Source organism: Pseudochaenichthys georgianus, chromosome 21 (genome assembly GCF_902827115.2).
Source record: "Pseudochaenichthys georgianus chromosome 21, fPseGeo1.2, whole genome shotgun sequence".
NCBI classification, from domain to species: Eukaryota; Metazoa; Chordata; class Actinopteri; order Perciformes; family Channichthyidae; genus Pseudochaenichthys; species Pseudochaenichthys georgianus.
The window spans coordinates 33573375-33591754 of record NC_047523.1 but is presented as its reverse complement, the minus strand read 5'-3'; the positions used below and the strand labels follow the sequence as shown (position 1 = coordinate 33591754).

The 18380-nt window shown below is 39.3% G+C and overlaps 2 protein-coding genes across 2 annotated transcripts; one reads left to right on the top strand and one right to left on the bottom strand.

Moving 5' to 3' along the window:
• The first annotated feature begins 5644 nt into the window (after nucleotides 1-5644).
• Nucleotides 5645-11579, top strand: lamp1b (lysosomal associated membrane protein 1b). Its single transcript, XM_034110053.1, has 6 exons — nucleotides 5645-6029; nucleotides 7134-7294; nucleotides 7385-7513; nucleotides 7655-7721; nucleotides 8821-8988; nucleotides 9634-11579. The coding sequence occupies exons 1-6, from the start codon at nucleotides 5969-5971 to the stop codon at nucleotides 9771-9773; spliced, it is 726 nt and encodes a 241-aa protein (XP_033965944.1). The 5' UTR covers nucleotides 5645-5968; the 3' UTR covers nucleotides 9774-11579.
• A 960-nt stretch (nucleotides 11580-12539) lies between these two features.
• Nucleotides 12540-18380, bottom strand: LOC117466381 (growth hormone-regulated TBC protein 1-A-like). Its single transcript, XM_034109588.1, has 8 exons — nucleotides 18325-18380; nucleotides 17175-17320; nucleotides 16522-16680; nucleotides 15443-15567; nucleotides 14914-15010; nucleotides 13904-14076; nucleotides 13628-13813; nucleotides 12540-12641 (listed from the first exon to the last, which is right to left on the bottom strand). The coding sequence occupies exons 1-8, from the start codon at nucleotides 18378-18380 to the stop codon at nucleotides 12540-12542; spliced, it is 1044 nt and encodes a 347-aa protein (XP_033965479.1).

Below are 18380 nucleotides of genomic sequence, written 5' to 3'. Positions count from 1 at the left end.
CCCCCCCTGGCGGACTCCATTACCAACACCAAATGGCGCCGAGACTGCATTCCCCCATTTGATCCGCATGCTCTGGTTGGCATACCAATAAGCCAGGATCCTAATTATACTGTTAGGCACACCTCTTTGTCTCAATTTTAAAAACAGTTTATGATGGTTAACTCGGTCAAAAGCCTTCGAGGCATCAATGAAACCAATCAGAACAGTGGAATTCTGTCTTCTATATGTTTCTACCATTTCCTTCAAAGCATAGATGCATAGCTCAGTACCATGCTTAGCCTTGAAGCCAAACTGGTTATCTGAGGTACATAAATAAGAACATAGTCTATCCAACAAAATTCTTTCCAGGACTTTGGATAACACACTGGCCAGAGCAATTGGTCTATAGTTATCCAAGCTCCCTACCTTGCCCGCTTTGTCCTTAATGACAGGGACCAAGGTAACCGTCAACATGGAGTCTGGCAACATACCATGAGTCATGAGGCCGGTAAAACAAATGGCAAGAAGAACTGCAACCTTCGGGCTTGCCAGTTTAAGGTGCTCTGCAGTGATTCGGTCAGAGCCGCATGCTTTGTTATCAGCTAGCTGTTCAATTGCTCGATAAACCTCTTTAGCTGTGATTCCCACTGTGTCACTTTTCACAACACTACCAACTTTGTAGGGGTCACTTTTAACACAATTAAGTATAGTAGAGTAATGTTGCCTCCACATCTCAGCTATGTTATCGGCTCCAGATACTCCCTCTATGGTACACGGTAATGACGTACTGGCCCTGTTCAGAGCTCTCACCTCCTTCCAGAAGCCAGTCACATCATTATGAAGGAGCTTTTCAGCCATCGAGTCCGCTCTCAATGTTTCTGTGTGTTTGTTGACATAACGAACTGCATATTTATATCTAGCATGTGTACGCTTTTGAGATCCAGGACAGGCCCCTCTCTGGGCCTTCCTGCCTGGACCCAGGCCCCAAAAGCATTCTTGGCTTCAGCGTATTGATCAGCCACATGTGTATTCCACCCTGGCTTGACGTTGTGTCTCTTCCTAGAGTAGGTACAGCACGGTATACTGGCCTCCCATACAGCTCCCACAATACAATCATACATGTTACAGAGGTATTCACGGTGAGAGCTTTCATTACAACCCACATCAACACACAGAGTTGCCACTTTGGGTAGATATACATCACTTAATAGGACATCAGTTCTCCCATAGTACAATAGCCTATCCTCATTTGTGAGCTTGGACCAGTCCACTTTAGTGGTACAGGCATGTTTAGCCTCCTGAGACATCTCAGGGAGACTATCACAATCTAGTGACATTATAAAAGGAATGTGATCTGACATTGATGCCTCATACACAATCTCAATTGATCTTACAATGTCATGGGCATTAGCGGTGCTTATGCAATGGTCAAGCCATGAAGTTGTATGCCAGGCCTCGCTTATATATGAATAGCTATCTGTAGGCAGAAGTATTTGGCTTGATAATATAAGATTGTTATCATCACAAAACTGTAGCATATGCTTAGCAAACAAGGACCTTTTGTCTGATATGTCAGCATTCATATCACCCACTACATAAACACTGGAGGAATGATTATCAACAATAAAAGAATGTATAAAAGCAAGTCTGTTCAGGTATTCATCTTCATTATGCTGTGACTCATATGGTGTATATACATTGAGAATGCTAAACTCCTTGTTATTCATTTTGATCTGTACAGCAATACACCAGTCAACTTCAAGCCTGATGACATTAATGACAGCGTCCAGCTTTTTGTGCCACAGGATAGCCACGCCCCCTGCTATCCTTCCTCTCACTATTCCCAGAGATAGGTCCGTAGTGGACTCACCAGCCCCGTGAAAATTGTCATTAAGAGAGTTCAACTTTCCCAAGTCCTGCTTAGGTAAGAAAGTTTCTTGCAAGCATAAAATGTCACATTTTTGTAGCAAGTTGTCCACCACTACACGTCGGATCCTATCAGCAGCGCTGTTGCCCAGGCGCAGCCCGCGACAGTTAAATGATCCAACCCGCATAACCTTTAGCTAAGCAGCTCAGCCGTAGCCCCATTCAGTACCCTCGCACCAGCAAAAGGTCTAGCTCTGCTAGCCCCTATCACCTCCGCTTTACGTGGTTCATAGTATCGCCTCACAACTGAGCCTTCAGGCCAGAGTTCTGGGTTAAACATCTCCGCAACTTCATTGCACTCAGCACACACTTTAAACGAGCTATATCTGCTGCTCGCAGTGTCAATACGGTGACAGTTAACATCACGGCCGAGTTGTTCAGTTAGATATTCGGACAGTGTCTCAGCGTCAAGGTCTGGCGAGAATTTGGTAGCAAAAACACTCACCAACTTCGTACGGATCACTTTTATATTCCCTTGTGCAGCAGTGCCAACAATAGGCTTAGGCATCCTCCGTTCAGGTTTCCCAACAAGCTGTTTAGATAAGGCAGACTGGCCCTCGGCCCTATTCCTCCGACCTCGGCCCTGTTTCACAACTTGACTCCATACCTGCGAATTTACCGCAGTTCCTCCAGGGCTCACACAGGCACTCACGGTCCCTGACGCAGCGAGCGGGTCAACACAGTTGGGATGTACATCAGTAGAAGAGCCGGGGGGGCTCGCATCCTTCACCGACACCGCACCATCCTGGCCATCACCCTGAGCGCTCCCACAGGTAATTTCAGTGTCACTTGGTACAGCCAGTCCTCCACCATGACTCGGCTCCAACTGACGTTCTACGGCAGCAACTCTGCTGTCCATGGTCGCAGCCACAGCACGCAGGTTCTGACCGATATCTGCCTGAACTTCCACTACGTGTCTTAATGCGCAAACCTCGCTGTGCAGTCGCTCCATCTTGCTCAGCAGGTTGGACACATCCAGGTTGTTAAACGTAACCGGCGGCAGCTCATCCAGGTAGTGGGAGACAAAACGGGGGATGTTTTCACCGCATTCATTTAGTACTTTTAGACAGCTTTTGATATTGTTTGCATCCTTATGGTTGCCTTTAAAGGTCACACACCGCTGCTTGGTTTCAGGACAGAGTTCAAACAACGTCTTTTTAGAAGTCTCGATCCATTCGGATTCAAAGGTGTTAGAGGCTACAAGGACTATCTCGTCCTGGGTCATAGTTTTAATTTTAACCGCCAGGAAGTTGAGTAACTCATCCTCTACAATAACTAGGCCGTCAACAGTCTTGTATATTGTAGGTTTTAATCGAGGCCAGTGGTTTGAATCAGGAACTTAAACTTCATTTAAGGCAAGACCACTAAATGAGGTCTTAGTTAGAAAGAAAAACAACCAATCAGTAAAGAAACACAAACAATTTCACCCGATCTGAATTGTGTTATCGCCAAAAACTAGATAGCATAGGTACATAACTAGGACTCAGCCCAATTTCTGTAAACCTGGGTCAGTCCAACTTCTGAAAAAACCTAAAATATAAAACTTAAAATTCACTAACGTACAACAACTACATCTCCCATGACCCTTAGCTAATAATGCATACAGAGTCTGGTCTAATTATGTCAAAAGTTACTGATTTGATTACAATTTTTGACTGTGATCCAACGTTCTATACCAATATTTGAACGATAAGCACAGGATGTGTCAGGATGTGGTTAGCCTAGCTTAGCATAAACACTGGTTGCAGATGGCAACAGCTAGCGTGGTTCTGTCCAATCTGCTTACAAGCAAATCTAAAGCTCAAATTAAAAATTTAATGAGTTCCTCTTCCTCTTTATTCATCTTACATTATATGTACAATCAATTCTCCTTTACTTGAATAAACCCTGAGCTATTTCCCTGTTTAAAGTTGCAATGTCAAAGATTTGGCATGTATTTGAGTTGAAATCATTCAGAAAAGGGCTGTATGCTCAAGGGGATGTTTGTGAGTTTTTATTAAACAATTTTTGTAATGATTTTATATCCTTATTGTTGCCGTCTCCCCACACTTCTACTGGCTGGTTGTGGCAACATTTTCATCAGTAGCAAAGTGCATTTCCAGGAATCGACTCTGCCAACAAATAGCCACATGCACCTAGTCTGTTGCAGGCCACATTTTGGCCTTTAGTTTTCCAAAAAAACGAATATCCATAGAAAGGTTTGGTCTCATTTTGAACCAGAGCATCTACAGATTAATCCCACATGATGTAAGACACGATATAAGAAAAATAAGCCCTCTGTTTTTTTTTAATCTTTGCTGCCATTTTGACGGTAAGGCAGCTGGGTGCACTTTTCTACACTAAATGGTTAGTATTATAAATTGTGAAATTAAAGCTGTACTAGTTTATAAAATAGAAAACAATGTTATGCAAAGGATTTTGACTTTAGGTGAATTGTGTTCCTTTATCCTCTGGACCTTAAGAGACATATTGCTACAGTTTTCTAAGGTACTTCAAGGGATGAACAACTTCTAAAAGTGCAGCATTTGTCACTGGCCTGTAAACCACACCTTATCAAGCAGAGAGTAGAAATCAGATTGTACAGATCATAAAGTAAAACATGTGGCTGTTGGTTAACACGAGAACATTGGCAGACTGCGGAAAGATTGATTGGAGCCGGCTCCAGTCTGTTTAAGGGACTGTGTGTTCAAAGGGTCCACAGATAAGTTGACCCCCATGATACTTAAATGTTAGTGTTGGTCTGTGTAGAGGCAGAGGTTACAGACGCTAGACCTCTGCCTCTTTCAAAGGGTCGCGTCTGCCTCAAGTGACATAATCACACTGATCTGTGAGGAAATTATTGAGCTATCAGGCAGACAAGTGAGGTCGGGTCAGGTTGCACAGAGAGGAGACTTTACTTTGACACTGGTGTGTGAAATGTCCAGGCACTTTTAACTGGGGTCTGACCTCCGGGGCCTTTAATTAGACGTCCACATTCAAGCTTGAGCCTGTGAGTTGGCCAGATACATCTAGTGGGTTTGATTGAGGGACACAGTGAAGTTAACAATTCAAAACAAAACTGACCAGCTCACATCAGCTAGATAAACAATGATGATTGCAATTACATTTATATTTATCGGACAAACCTTGCTATATTGCAGTTTTTATGTAGTCGTTATCTGCAAAGTAGGGTGAAAATACAAAACAAATTAATGTGATTCAAATAACAATATTAGTCTCTTATTTGTTTTAGTTCAGTGAGTCTAGTGGCATAAGGTACCTTAACATGGTACTTAAATACAGCATCTACTTTAGTAAATGCAATTGTCCATCAATCTTTGTAACAGGTATCCTCCAAAAATGCATTTAGTAGAAAAAAACGTGTAGCCTAAAGCATACATTTAATATAATACAGCATAGTACAACATACATAAATAAGGTTAAATAAAACAAATATGTGGTATTTACATAAATGGTTATATAGAAATATATGTTGTATTGATCACTACACAAAGATAAAAAAGGGAATAGTAAAATATAAGGGGCATGAATTAAAACAATAAAAAGTGACATATTTAACCTACAAACATTTTTACAAAATACAGAATAGTACCTCGAAAACGCACTTCAGCTCAGCAAATACACTTTCCACCACTCATGAATGCATGACATTGTCGTAATCCTTTAACTCTTAACAAAAACCACTTAATACGCTTGTCATGTGGCTGCTGTGCATCACGTGACTTTCTGGGTTTTTTCTTAAAGCCCGTCACATGACACTGATGTCAGTTTGTGCTGAAGCTGCGGTGATAAAGTGTTAAAAGGCGAGCTAAATTAACCTCTCAGCTAGCAAATATACACCATACAAAGTTTAAACGTGGTGCCAGAAACGTCAGTGTGGTTGTTACCAGAACCAGAGCTTTATCATCTTAGTAAATCCAGTGCGCTTGAGTATTATTTCACCCTTTGCTGTTGTTGTTACGCTAACGTTAGCTAGCACAACATCTTGCTAAGCTAGCCAGTTAGCCGCGTCTTGTTGTTTGTGTCCCTGAGAAGCAACTGGAGTGTTACCGAAGAGAGAAGCATGACTCAGATCGGTGCTGTTCAGTCATGGTGGCTGGGAGTAACGTTACAGTTGATTTTAGGTGAGTATTGGCCCATTTATATTCTACGTTAACCGGGCGAGCTAAACAGAAACGGTTATTGTTTGATGACGTCCCATTCCTGATGCCTAATGTTAGCTGACGTTTAGCTAAGGTCACTATATAAACTATTCTCAACTAGATAGTGAAAAGCAACGTTTTCTGTGTTTTATAAGGGTTTAAAATGTAATAAAACCAGATAAATTAAAGAGCAAACAAGCAGCTGATTTGTCAGGCCTACATATGTCAGTTAACTTGATTTTGGTTGCAGAAATGTTTTATACGGTTTATCTTAACGTTACATGATGGACTGTTTAATGATGCGTTCACGTCTCTCTCTGTTTTGGCGCAAGTAAAGGCGTCAGTCTCAGCTCAGTCTGCGGATGAACTCAAACTGAGTTCAAAATATGGGAGCGTATCAGCAGTAGTGTAAAGTAACCATTTTGTGTTTTTTCACATTATGCTACTTTAGACGTTCATTACATTAAGTAACTCGCTACTTTGCAGGTATGGATTTATAATACAGAACATAAATAATAATGTGTTAACTTATTATAGGTTAAGCTACCCAGCAGTACAGCAAGTTATTTAAATAACACCTATCTTTACCAAGTTAACATTGACATCAATGCATTAAAAAGAATTATACAATACAAAAATGTAATATTTTTAGATCTGAAATGGGCCATACTGGGAAATTAGAACTTGTACTTGAAGTATACTTTAATGCCAATACTTTTGTACTTTTTACTTGAGTACAATTTTGAATACAATACTTTATATGTTAACAATGCTACTTTTACCTGTGTAAAATATCTTCTTACACCTCTGTATGTCACACTATATAACATCAACGATAGCTTTTAAAAGGGTGTTGTGTTCTCATCCAAGTGTTTTCTTTGGTTAAATGCACAAATCACTTACTGCTGGTATAATCCTTGAAATTTGAGCTACCAAATATACGTGCAAGATAGATATTTGTACTTGCGTAGGCTTTGATATCTAATACTTAAAGGGTTCTCATAAAGTCTTGTTTTAATTATGTATTTAGCATTGAACACATTGCACCTCTGAAAATCGTAACTTTGAACTGAAACTTTGTTGCAGCTGGCGTCCTGCTCCAGGGTTTTGCTGCTGCTCAGACGACGGCTGCCATGAGACCTGAGAAGGGTATCTATGTGGTGAGCAGCAGCAACGGGACGGCCTGTTTACTGGCCTCCATGGGTCTCCAGCTCAACATCACCTTCAACTCTGTGTCCCAGAATAAGGTGCCTAAATATAAACCCTCAAACAGCTCTCTGAATTCAGCCACATTAACTGGTTCCAAATCCTAAATGTAAACTCCTTTTTTTCTTTAGACTGTGCGGAATATTGTGAACCTCCAGCCGAATGTGACAAAGTCCTCTGGATCATGTGACGCAGACACCGCTTCCCTGCGACTCTCAACCGATGCAGAGAAGACCAACCTCACCTTCTTCTTCTCCCTGGTGGGTAATTCCTGCCTCACAACCTGCTGTATAACATCTCTTGTATTTCATGAAACAGCCACTAGATGGCAGCTGGAGCCTGAGGTAAACTCACTTCACTGCGGTGTAGCTGATTTTTGTTGCTGTTGCTTTTCTCTCCAGAATACTACGTCCAATAAGTACCACCTGAGTAACGTGTCTCTGTCTGCAGCATGGCCAGACATGAAAGGTGAGTGCACTTAAACCTTGTAGTTTCACCTTTTATCATATCATGTCAAACCAATCCTGTGGTCAGTTTTTGGAGATTGTTCTTTCATTTACGTGATTACTCTTAGGACCATGGAAAATAAATCCAAACAGAAACCTACTCTGCCTTGTAACTCAATAACAGACCGTGATTTGGTGTTAAAATATTGTAAATGAAATGGAAAGAAGACACAGTAGTGCCCTGTAAATGGATATGAGTCGACTGAGCAAACAATTCATTAAAAAAATTAAAATGTTTAGACTTCGAGTTAGGATTATTTCTAGCATTGTACCAATTCTACTAATGTCCAAAATGAAGTTGTGTTAAATAAGACAATAACTCATTCAGAGGCCATTAACATTTCCTTCCTGTTTGAACTTCAGCTGTCACCTGGTCACTGTGAAGCTAGTTGAACTCCTCGGCTCATCTTTGGTCTCCTGCCGCCGTTCTTTATTCTGTCTGTAACAGTGCTTATTTTTCACTTAGCCCAGAAGCGATTCTTCATTTTTTTATTTTATTAAACAAGATTATTATATTATGTCTTGAACAAAGCAGCCACCTTTTCAATTCTCTATGCAAGGTGGTGAAGCATTTCGTCAAAGGCACAATCAGTTGAGTTTCCTTAAAGGTCCTGACACACCGAGCCGATTGCGGCTGAAGTCTTTGCGGTGTGTTCCAGTGCGAAACGTGGCCAAGACGCAGCAGACATGAGGCGACGCAACAATCGGGTCCGTCGGAACGTGTTCTTTGGTGTCAGTTTGGTGTGTCGGGGCCTTAAGGTTATTGACAAATACAAACATATCCCTTGCAATAATCACTGATAACCCGCTACTAATGTGTGGTAGTGTTCTTGGAGTCCAACATCCCTTAATTAAAAAGCCAGCGACCAGATGTCTGTTTGTAGACACACATCCAAGATGATACAAAATGTCACAAATGTAGAGAGGCAAAGATGCCAAGTGGACAAAGCTTGTTCCAGAAAAAGACTCCGTTTCCTCGTTTTGTATCACCTCTGTATTCTTTTAGTTTTACTGAACACATCTTCCTCTGTAATCACTCTCTGCTCTGTTTTGTCCCATAGAGCCCGTCTCAGCTGATAACAGCAGTCTGGACTTCCTGCGCGGCACCCTGGGGTTCTCCTACATGTGTCGTGAGCAGCAGACTCTGACCGTGTCCCCGGATCTGTCCATCAACACCTTCCAGGTGCAGGTGCAGCCCTTCGGCGTCTCGGGAGATCAGTTCGGAGCAGGTACAACTACAGTAGTACAGACGCTTTCAAATGTAGCTTTGCATGTCTGCCGCTATATTCTCTAACACCATCACACCTAAGATTAAACATCCACGAACAAAATTCGCAATTTAAATGAAAGGATTTATTAATATTATTGAATTAACTTCACCAACACAAATGGATTAGAGCTGACCTTTTTGTTGGATACATTTTTGATATGATAACATCCATCTTTTTCTTTTGTATAATGTGAACTTTTGTGACAAAGCTCTCGTAAATGTTTGGATCACAAATGGCGAAAACAATCATATGCAGTGATCTCTGGAATCTAATCATACAAACAATATGAAACAATACATGTATTCTATCTTTATCTGCATCCGTGCGATCAAGGCAACAATTATGATCACAATTATTTTGATCAATATTGAGATCATGATTATGAGTTTAGATTTATTAACAAATGTGTTTTTGCACTTTTTCATTTCAATCCTTCAAATGTACAAATTAGGGCTTCACCATATTGGAAAAAAACAGACATTGCAATAATAAGTTTTCAGCAATAAGTATTACGATTTGAAAAAACGTGTGCTTTGAGAAGCTTCAAACTCGATGGCTTCCCGGGTTTTGCTCTAATCGTTCCTCTCTGGCGTTCCCCCCCAGCGGAGGAGTGCCAGTTGGATGAAGACGACATGTTGATCCCCATCATCGTCGGAGCGGCTCTCGCGGGTCTCGTCCTCATCGTGCTGCTGGCGTACCTCATCGGCCGGAAGAGGAGCCACGCCGGCTACCAGACCATCTGAGGTCACATGACTCAGGGCAGAGCGTGCTACCCCCCCCCCCCCCGAGATTAACCACTGTTTTATGAGACTAAACACTCCACCCTGTGCCCCCCCTCTCCCCCTCACCCTCCCTCCCTGCCTGTGTGTGCTGTTCTTAGCCTTCATCAGTAACGCTAGTCATCATCACTTAGTGCAGGTTGATTTGCTCCTTCCGAACTGACGCGCTCATTTGTAAAAAAAAAAAAAAGGAAAGGGGCTTTGTTAGGGGATTGGAAGGAAGTGAAGGAAAACTAGTACTTTTAGGGAGAGGGCGGATGTTGATCAGAAGTTAGCGTTCTCAATATGTAATGTACTATTTATGATTTCTCTGAAAGGAATTTTGAGGGATTGTGTGATTTTGAGGGAATAGCTACTCTAGCTTTTTCTTATCGGCTTTAGGGTGACTATTTTTAGTGGTCTTGCCTTAAATGAAGTTTGTTAATATAAAAGGGAATATTTCTGGCAGTCCACTTCAGACTGAAATGATCTGATGTTTTTTTATTGTAACTCTACATTTAGCCCAAGTTTGCAGATTTTATGTAACACACCTTAACCCGACTCTAAAAAGGATATATATGCAAGAAGTCCCCTTCGTAGCTTGAATTTTATTTTATTTACTGGGATTAGTTATTTTCCTCTTTACGGTACTCGGCACATTTTGTATGGAGACTGAAGATGCAGTTGTGAACTTTTTTTAAAATAGTTGGTTCCATTTGAAAGAATAATTCAACATTTTTGGGGGGAAAAACGAGATTGATACCACTCGGATACCATCTGCACAGTAAATGTAAAGCTACAACCAGCAGCTGGTTAGCCTAGCTTAGCATAAAGACTTGCAACAGCGGGAAATGGCTCGCCTGGCTCTGTCGAAGTAAATCCAAAAGCCTACCAGCACTTCTAAAACTTGCCTATTTACTCTGTTGATTGATCTGTGCAAAGTGTAAACAATTAAATATTCTGTAGCACCGAACCCTCCCATTTATCCACAATGTCATGTTTTTGCAATTCACGTTTTGTATTGAACAAATCAATCTTAGATATATTGTGCTGAGGGAGCTTTAGAGGTGATGGTGGGCATATTTCTTAACTTTTGACAAGCAGTGCTAACTGATCCTCCCGTTTCCTGTCTTTATACGAAACTAATTTAATCAGTTCAGAAATGAGAGTGGTTATCATCTTCCTCCATCCTATCATGTAACTAAAAATGTCAAACTATTCTTTAAGGTCATTGTAGCCACGCTTGGGGTTTACGGTTACAAAGTGAAGTTGCTTAAACAGTCGTCGGTTGGCTTATGTGGATGTAAAAGCTCAGGACATCACTGTTGAGTGTTAAAATGTTGACGTGTTACACTCCACCGGGTGGTGTTGTTTGTTTTCTTTTCCACTTGGGTTTTTGCTTCTGATGTGAAAGAAGTTGCACTAATGTTCTGACAAACAAACAGCTCCATGTAATGATTCAAGAGGTCAAAATGCTCCGGTCAGTGTTTATCAGTGCCTTCCCCGCAGTGACATAGATAGGATGAACGTAAAGCCAATACCACAGAGGGACTCACTCACTGACACCGTGTGCTGCCATGTCGAGACTCTGTGTCTCACTAAGCCTTCATGTACCGTTACTACCATAGAAATGCATTGTTTGATGTTGTAGGAGAAAGTAAAGATATTTTTTTCCCATGTTTTTTTTCTCCCTCGTCTAAATATTCATGTAGTTATTTAATAAGGTTTTAATGGATTTGTTTGAACGGTTTGTTTTCTAAAGAAGAGGTCAATAAAACTGAATGAACGAGACTTTTTGTTTTGTCGTTACTATACGCTTCAGCAGTGAAACCGGTTGCGACGTTATTTTGGTCTAGAATAATTGGAAATTGTATTCTAGAAATGCATTATTTTAAATTCCTTCTTATCTACCATAGACTTAATTATATTACTGTGTCAATAATAAAAGTGCCTTTTTTATTATTATTGTTAAATCAGTTTTTTTATAGTTTCAATAAAATGTAATTAGATTTTATGTCCTCGTGGTGTAAATCCTCTTCTAACTAGACGGCTGAAATAAAAGCCCGCAGGACTCTGAACTGTAGTGTTTTAGCACCGTTCATTTTTTTATCACATCTGAGCTCATACGTTTGTCTCTGTACATGCAGGGAGGAGGAAAGTTGTCCAAAGGTGCGAGACAACATTATGTAACTGTTAAAACAGCCCGCAGGCCCCAGGTTTACAAGAAACGTTTTTCTTTATCTTTGTTTCGCACAGGCATTTCTTTAGGTCAGCTAGTGTTAGGTTTCTAATAGAGTAAAACACAAAGTTCCGTAAATGAATATATCTCATTTTACTTCAGAAAGTACAGTTTCAATAGTGTTTCAGTGCAAGAGACATCAACAACTCTTTTCCATTAGACACATATTATCATTATATATTATTATCCTCATATATTATCCTCCACAATAATAAAACCACTCCCTACTACTATTAAGTTACAATACAATAGTGCAAGTAATAAAAACAATGGCCAATTTAAATACATTAGTATCAGGTTATCTTGAAGTATTTATAGCAGCAGAAATGTGAGACCATGAGAAAATGTTTACATCCTTTAGAGAGTAATATAGAAACGTATAACAGAAGGAAACAAATCCATGAGTAGTTCATTTGATCAAATAGTTAATTCTTCCTGATATTAAAGTGTTGTCTACTTACACTGAATGAAAGGGTTTTATTAATCCAGTAAGAAAGGGTGGATCCAAAATGTTACCGGTGTCCGGATTCCTCCTCCAGTATTCGCTGTCGGCATTTCTCTCTGAGTTTATCGATAGTTCCCATCGACAGGGTCCCAGGTTCGGTAAATATCTTCTGTAGAAAGAGAATTTGAGATAATGTCACGCAATTGATTCTAATTATTCCTTTACAGGAGTACACACTAAGCAGTGTTTACAAAAAGTCTGTAAAACTCAGTCAGAATAAGCCTCATGTAAACACCTCATCTATAATTATCAGGCTCTGGATAAACTCCTATCCCAGGGGTGGCTTCAATTTGTCATAATCTGAAAAAACTGTGAATATTTTACATGACACCTCCTTTTCTGATCATTATACTTTTGGTAAATGTCTTCTCCTCAGTGCAACCTGACTGAATGCTTCTCAGGGAGGCCAGGTTAATTCTGTTTTTTTAATTAAGGAGTATATTCTACATTACATTTATCCAAAGCGACTTACATTCTCAATACTGTGGGCACTCCCCAAAGGAGCAATTTTGGGGTGAAGTGTCTTGCCCAGGGACACAACAACATGCTGACTGCAGTGGGGTTTGAACCTGCGACCCCCTGCCCCGAACACCTACGCACATACCACTGCGCCACACACCTCTCTTTCTACTATTGAATAAAAATGAATCAACCATTATGCAAAGCACTTAGGATCGGAAACAGTTACTGCAACAACTTTGATAATTTGAAGTTATTTTCTTTTAAGAAAAAAATCCAGAAATATGTTGATTTTAGCCTCTTGAATGTGAATTCCTGGTTTTACTTTTTTTTTTTATATAGTAGAAATTAGATTATATTTGTATTTAGAGATGTTACCTGGATAAAACAAGACATTTTGAAATGGGCTCAGTTTACTTTCGTCTGAATGTTTCACTATTTGCGTACATACAGTATTCTAGACCAAATTATAATTAGATCTATTGTCAAAGTATTCACCAGAATAATCCCTTATGTAAAAAAGGGATTAAAGCAGGTGGACCTTTTGCTAAAGTTTGCCAGTGGAGGAGAGCTAATGTTCAAACATCTCTTATCCCATGTAACAACAGCCAATGCTAATGTCCTTTCTCATCGCACCTGCATGAAGGTGTGGCAGTCCAGAGTGAATGCTCCGCAGGTGATTTGTTTGAAGCACTCGCACACATCCGTCAGAGAACGAGCGCGCAGGATCTCCGGCTGGTGGTGAATGATGAGAGTCAGAGCAACACGGAAAAGAACCTTTGAGCCTTCGTAGAAAAGACAATCCCAGACCCGCAGAACTGTCTGTAAGAACAATGAACAAGACAAATTAGGGCTTCGACATTGCTTGAATTCCTTATTTGTCTATACTATTAAACCCCAACTTTTCCTCACCTCAATTGGGAGTACGTCGATGTAGAGGCAGATGAACCAGCGAGACACCACCAGCGTCCAAATGCCGGGATACTGGTCCATTAACTGTCCGACTGCAGGAGATTTAGCCTTCACCAGCTCCCCGAGAACCTCCTGGTCGGTCTTCAGACCCATCATGGCCGGACTGTAGAAATCTACCATATCCACAAAGTATAGGAGTTTACTTTTATTTTGTTTAGCTCATATCTCTACTTTATAAATCTAATATCAAATTGAAATGTTTTAGATGGCTGTAGTAGTCCAGAATGAATTTTCAATGTGGAGCTCCACAAGGCTCCAACCTGGGTCCATTATTATTTAGCCTTTTTTATCATAACGAACAAGCTATTACTATTCATTTGCAATTTGTAGATAATTCTATTAACACATTATAGTCAGCCTTAATTATCTTAAAAAGCCTGACATCAATGACCCAACATTGCTTCAAGTGGGTCATGATATAACACTGAACAGCAGAGGCAAATGCATTTAAATGTTATCACTGATCTAGAAAATATACACTTTGGTCTCTCTTCCCCTTATAAACAGGAACATATGCAGACCTTTTGTTGCAGGTAAATTATCATGCTACACTGCTCTCAGATCTGCCTTGAAGTGTGTATTCATTCAGTATGCTAATGCTAGCCCACAGCTTTAATTTGAACACTAGATGACAGTATTACTGATTTGAAAGAGTTTTAATATCAACAACTTTTTTGTAATGCTTTATTTGAACTTTTCTTCCATTTTTTATTTGTAGACATTCAGTTAATGTAATGCTTTAAAAATAAAGTGAGACGGATTAAAAGCCCTGTGTCACTTTGGAGTCTGATTAGACCTCTTCTCGGCCTTTTTATTGACATCTCCAAAAACTGTCCTGTCACTTGTGTTGTAGCTGTGGTGGCTGGGCAACTCGTACTCTTTTTAAACACTTGTCGGTGTTTGCATGACCTTTCATGTTTGTGAAGATAAAGAATACAAATAAACTCTACCTGGGAGAATTCTTCCCAACAATGCATCCATGAGCCAGAAGGAGTTCTCTTCATTTTTGGTGATGATCATGAGGTAGCCTGCAATGAAGTTCATGCCCTGACACGAACAGCGAGAGAGCGATGATTTTATAACAGTGATTTACAGACACATGCACCCTAATACCTGGCAGGACAAGACACATCCTCAGCAACAACATATTTCCAACTCGCTAAATCAAAGAGCTTGTACACCAATACATTGTTAACTTGTTATTTATGCATGTCTGGGGAAAATAGATAACTACACAACTGTTTACATTAAGCAAACCCATTGATTTGAAAAAAAACAAAAAAAAGTCTGTGACTACTGTGTACATCAAAATGTAAATTAGTATTTTAATTTAAGCAATACAGTTTGTTGTACAGGAAGAGGAATTAGTATGTTGCAAAGAAAGGGACATGTGGGTTGTTTGTATTTAAATGAATACAGAACTAACTGGTCCTGTTCTTTAGGTAAACAATGAGAGGAAAACGTATGAGCTTTCCTCACCTGACAGTAGCCCACTTCCTTATTGTGGTGTCCGTACGCAAGCAGCACGTTGAACAGAGCGCTCTGCAGGCTCGGTTCTGCTTTGCTCTGGAAGAGGACGTTGTCAGGAAAGGTCCTGTGCATGTCTGACAAAAATAACATGACAAGAATTTTAATATGAAATGTACCTGTGTTTTATTTTGGTTTTTTTAAACAATATATGTATTTATTTTTCCAGTTTTTACAACACAATAATGAAGTAGCACATACATGACAAATACATAATTACAAAGCAAAAGACAAAACATAAAAAAAACAAAAAACAGCTCAGTCTCTAACATACATGCATGTAGGTGGTTACAGGAGTATCACATGTATGATTGATGATGAATTGATGATGAAATGTACCTGTGTTGATACAAGTTCAGGCGTGTGGAGGTTTTTTAAGGGGGAATAATTGTAGGGCGATGGGGAGGCTGGATCCGGCTTTTATCACAGAGGACATTTTGACACTTCATAGACAAAGTTCTGTTGTTAATAACATTATTCATGTCCCCTATTCTATTCAAGTGTCTTAGTAAGAAGGAAAGTGTATTAATATTTTTGTTACAAGTAAAAGTCACGCATTCAAAATCTTAAATAAAAGTACAAAGCATAAAATATACTTAAAGTACAAAAACAAAAAAGTACTACATTTGAACAACGACCAACATAAGAACAATATTTTATGTTATCAAAATAAGAATTATTGATGCATTAATGTGTTCATCACTCTAATTTTGCTTATATCCTTTTTACTTTATACTGCAGAATGTGTGTATTTCACCAAGGGATAAATAAAGTTTAATCTTAATCCTGTAATAATAATACGAGATCAATTAATATTATAATTATATTTTTGCATTATTGATCTGAATATGATTTTCTAACTTCAGAAAGTTATTAAATAAATGAAGGGGAGTAAGATGTTCCTTAGTTTCCTTTAAAGTATATTATAGTTAATGTATGAAGTAGCAGAAAATTAAAAAAGTACTTGAGTAAATGTACTTTCTGTTCACCCCTGTCAAAATGTCCTCTGTGTAACGTTTGTTTGTTTGAACCTGTGTGGATGGTTTCCTTCAGCTTGGTGTCATGCTCCATGCTCAGCAGAGCCTGGTAGTAACCCGGTTTTCTTTCCAGTCGCTCCTGAGCGCCGCTGGCCGCCATCCAGATCCTGGCACGGTGCTCATTAGGCACACCTTTACGCACGTAGCGCTTCACTTCAAAGAAAACATTTATATATATATTTATAATTGCAATTACATAACCACAAAAAGCACTGAAAGCACAACAGTGGTGTGCTAATAGAGAAGTAGTACTTAAATCCTTTACTTGTGTAGAAGCAGGTACTATTGTCTTAATTGCACCATTACAAGTAAAAGTCTTGAGTTTAAAATATTATTTAGAAAGAAGTACAAAAGTATTATGAGCCTAAAGTATCAAAGGATGTACCCAGTTTGCAGCAGGGTGCTTTTCACAGCAGTATACGTCACACTTACATTTCCTCATGGGGGATGAATACAATATTTCAGATTTTCTGATTCTTAAAAGTGGCTATGAGAGTAAAATAAAGTACAAATCCTGCCTCTGATATGTAGTGGAGTAGAAGTATAAAGTAGCCTGAAATGAAGTGAAGTACAACATGAAATAGAAGAAGCTTTAGTTAATGTCTCTGTTGTTACATTCCTCTACTGGTGATATTTTGTTGTTGTACCTGTCAGGTTTTTCTCCACATGTGGTTTCTCCTGAAGCAGTTTGTCCCATCTCATTGACCTTCTGTTTAGCACCGCTACATATTCTGTCATCATCTCCTTGTAGGGTTCAAAATCCTGACGTCTCTCAAAGCCATAAGGGTCAATCCTGAAGGGGCAAATCCACAGAGTCCAGCATTTACAAAAATATAGTACTACACACAAAGCACCACTGACAGCTGGTGTCCCTTTCCTCCCCGCCCTTCTTTGTCGCTCCTATTCCCTGAGGACAGACGCTACAACAGCCTCCCCAGGGTTGGGTTTCAGCAGAGAGGAGATCAAATAGCCAAGCCTGATGATTAGTCCGTTTTAAATGACTTTATACTGGGTTTATAGTAGCAAGAGCAACATTCAAGTTTGAAAAGTAACCTCAGAAAGTTTCGTTTTTTTCAACAAACAGCTTTTTGAAATGATATTTTACTGATCTCGTTTGTTTTAATAACTGTTGTTGTAAATGTTCAAGTAAAACAAAGTGGCAACGAGAGGTGGAAGAAGCCCTCGGATAATTTGCTCAGGTAAAAATCGCAATACAGTTTAAAAATACTTTGTTACAATAAATATAATAAGTATAATAATAAGCTAGTAAGTAAAAGTTCTGCATTCAAAATCGTATTTAGGTAAAAGTACAAAAGTAATAGTATCAAATTATACTTTTTACGAAAAGTAAAGGTATACTCATGTAGTACGGCCAAGTCTTGAATCATATAATCAACAATTAAATGCTATTACTTGATCTACTCTTGGGTAGCTCAACCTATAATTATATATACAAATACAGTATTTATAATATATTTCTATTTTTTATGACTAGCATTTCTTTGCAACGTAGCTTGTAACTGACTTTATAAAATCATAGTGGACTAAGAAGTACCTACAAAGTGTAGTAAGGTAAAAGTAAAAGGTAGCATAATTGTAAAATACTATATGTAAGTACATCTTGTTTTACCTGAGTACAGTACTTGAGTTATGTACTTAATTACATTCCACCACTGATGTAAATACAATTATATGATGAGGAAATTACCTGATGTTACTGTTAGTGAAGAATAAACATGTTTGAACCGTAACTAAAAGAGAAGCAGGAGTCAGTGAACACATCGACACAAAGCTCACCTTTCACTGTCATTATCACCCGAAAGAGCCTGAGAAGCATTTCCTTTCAGCTCCAT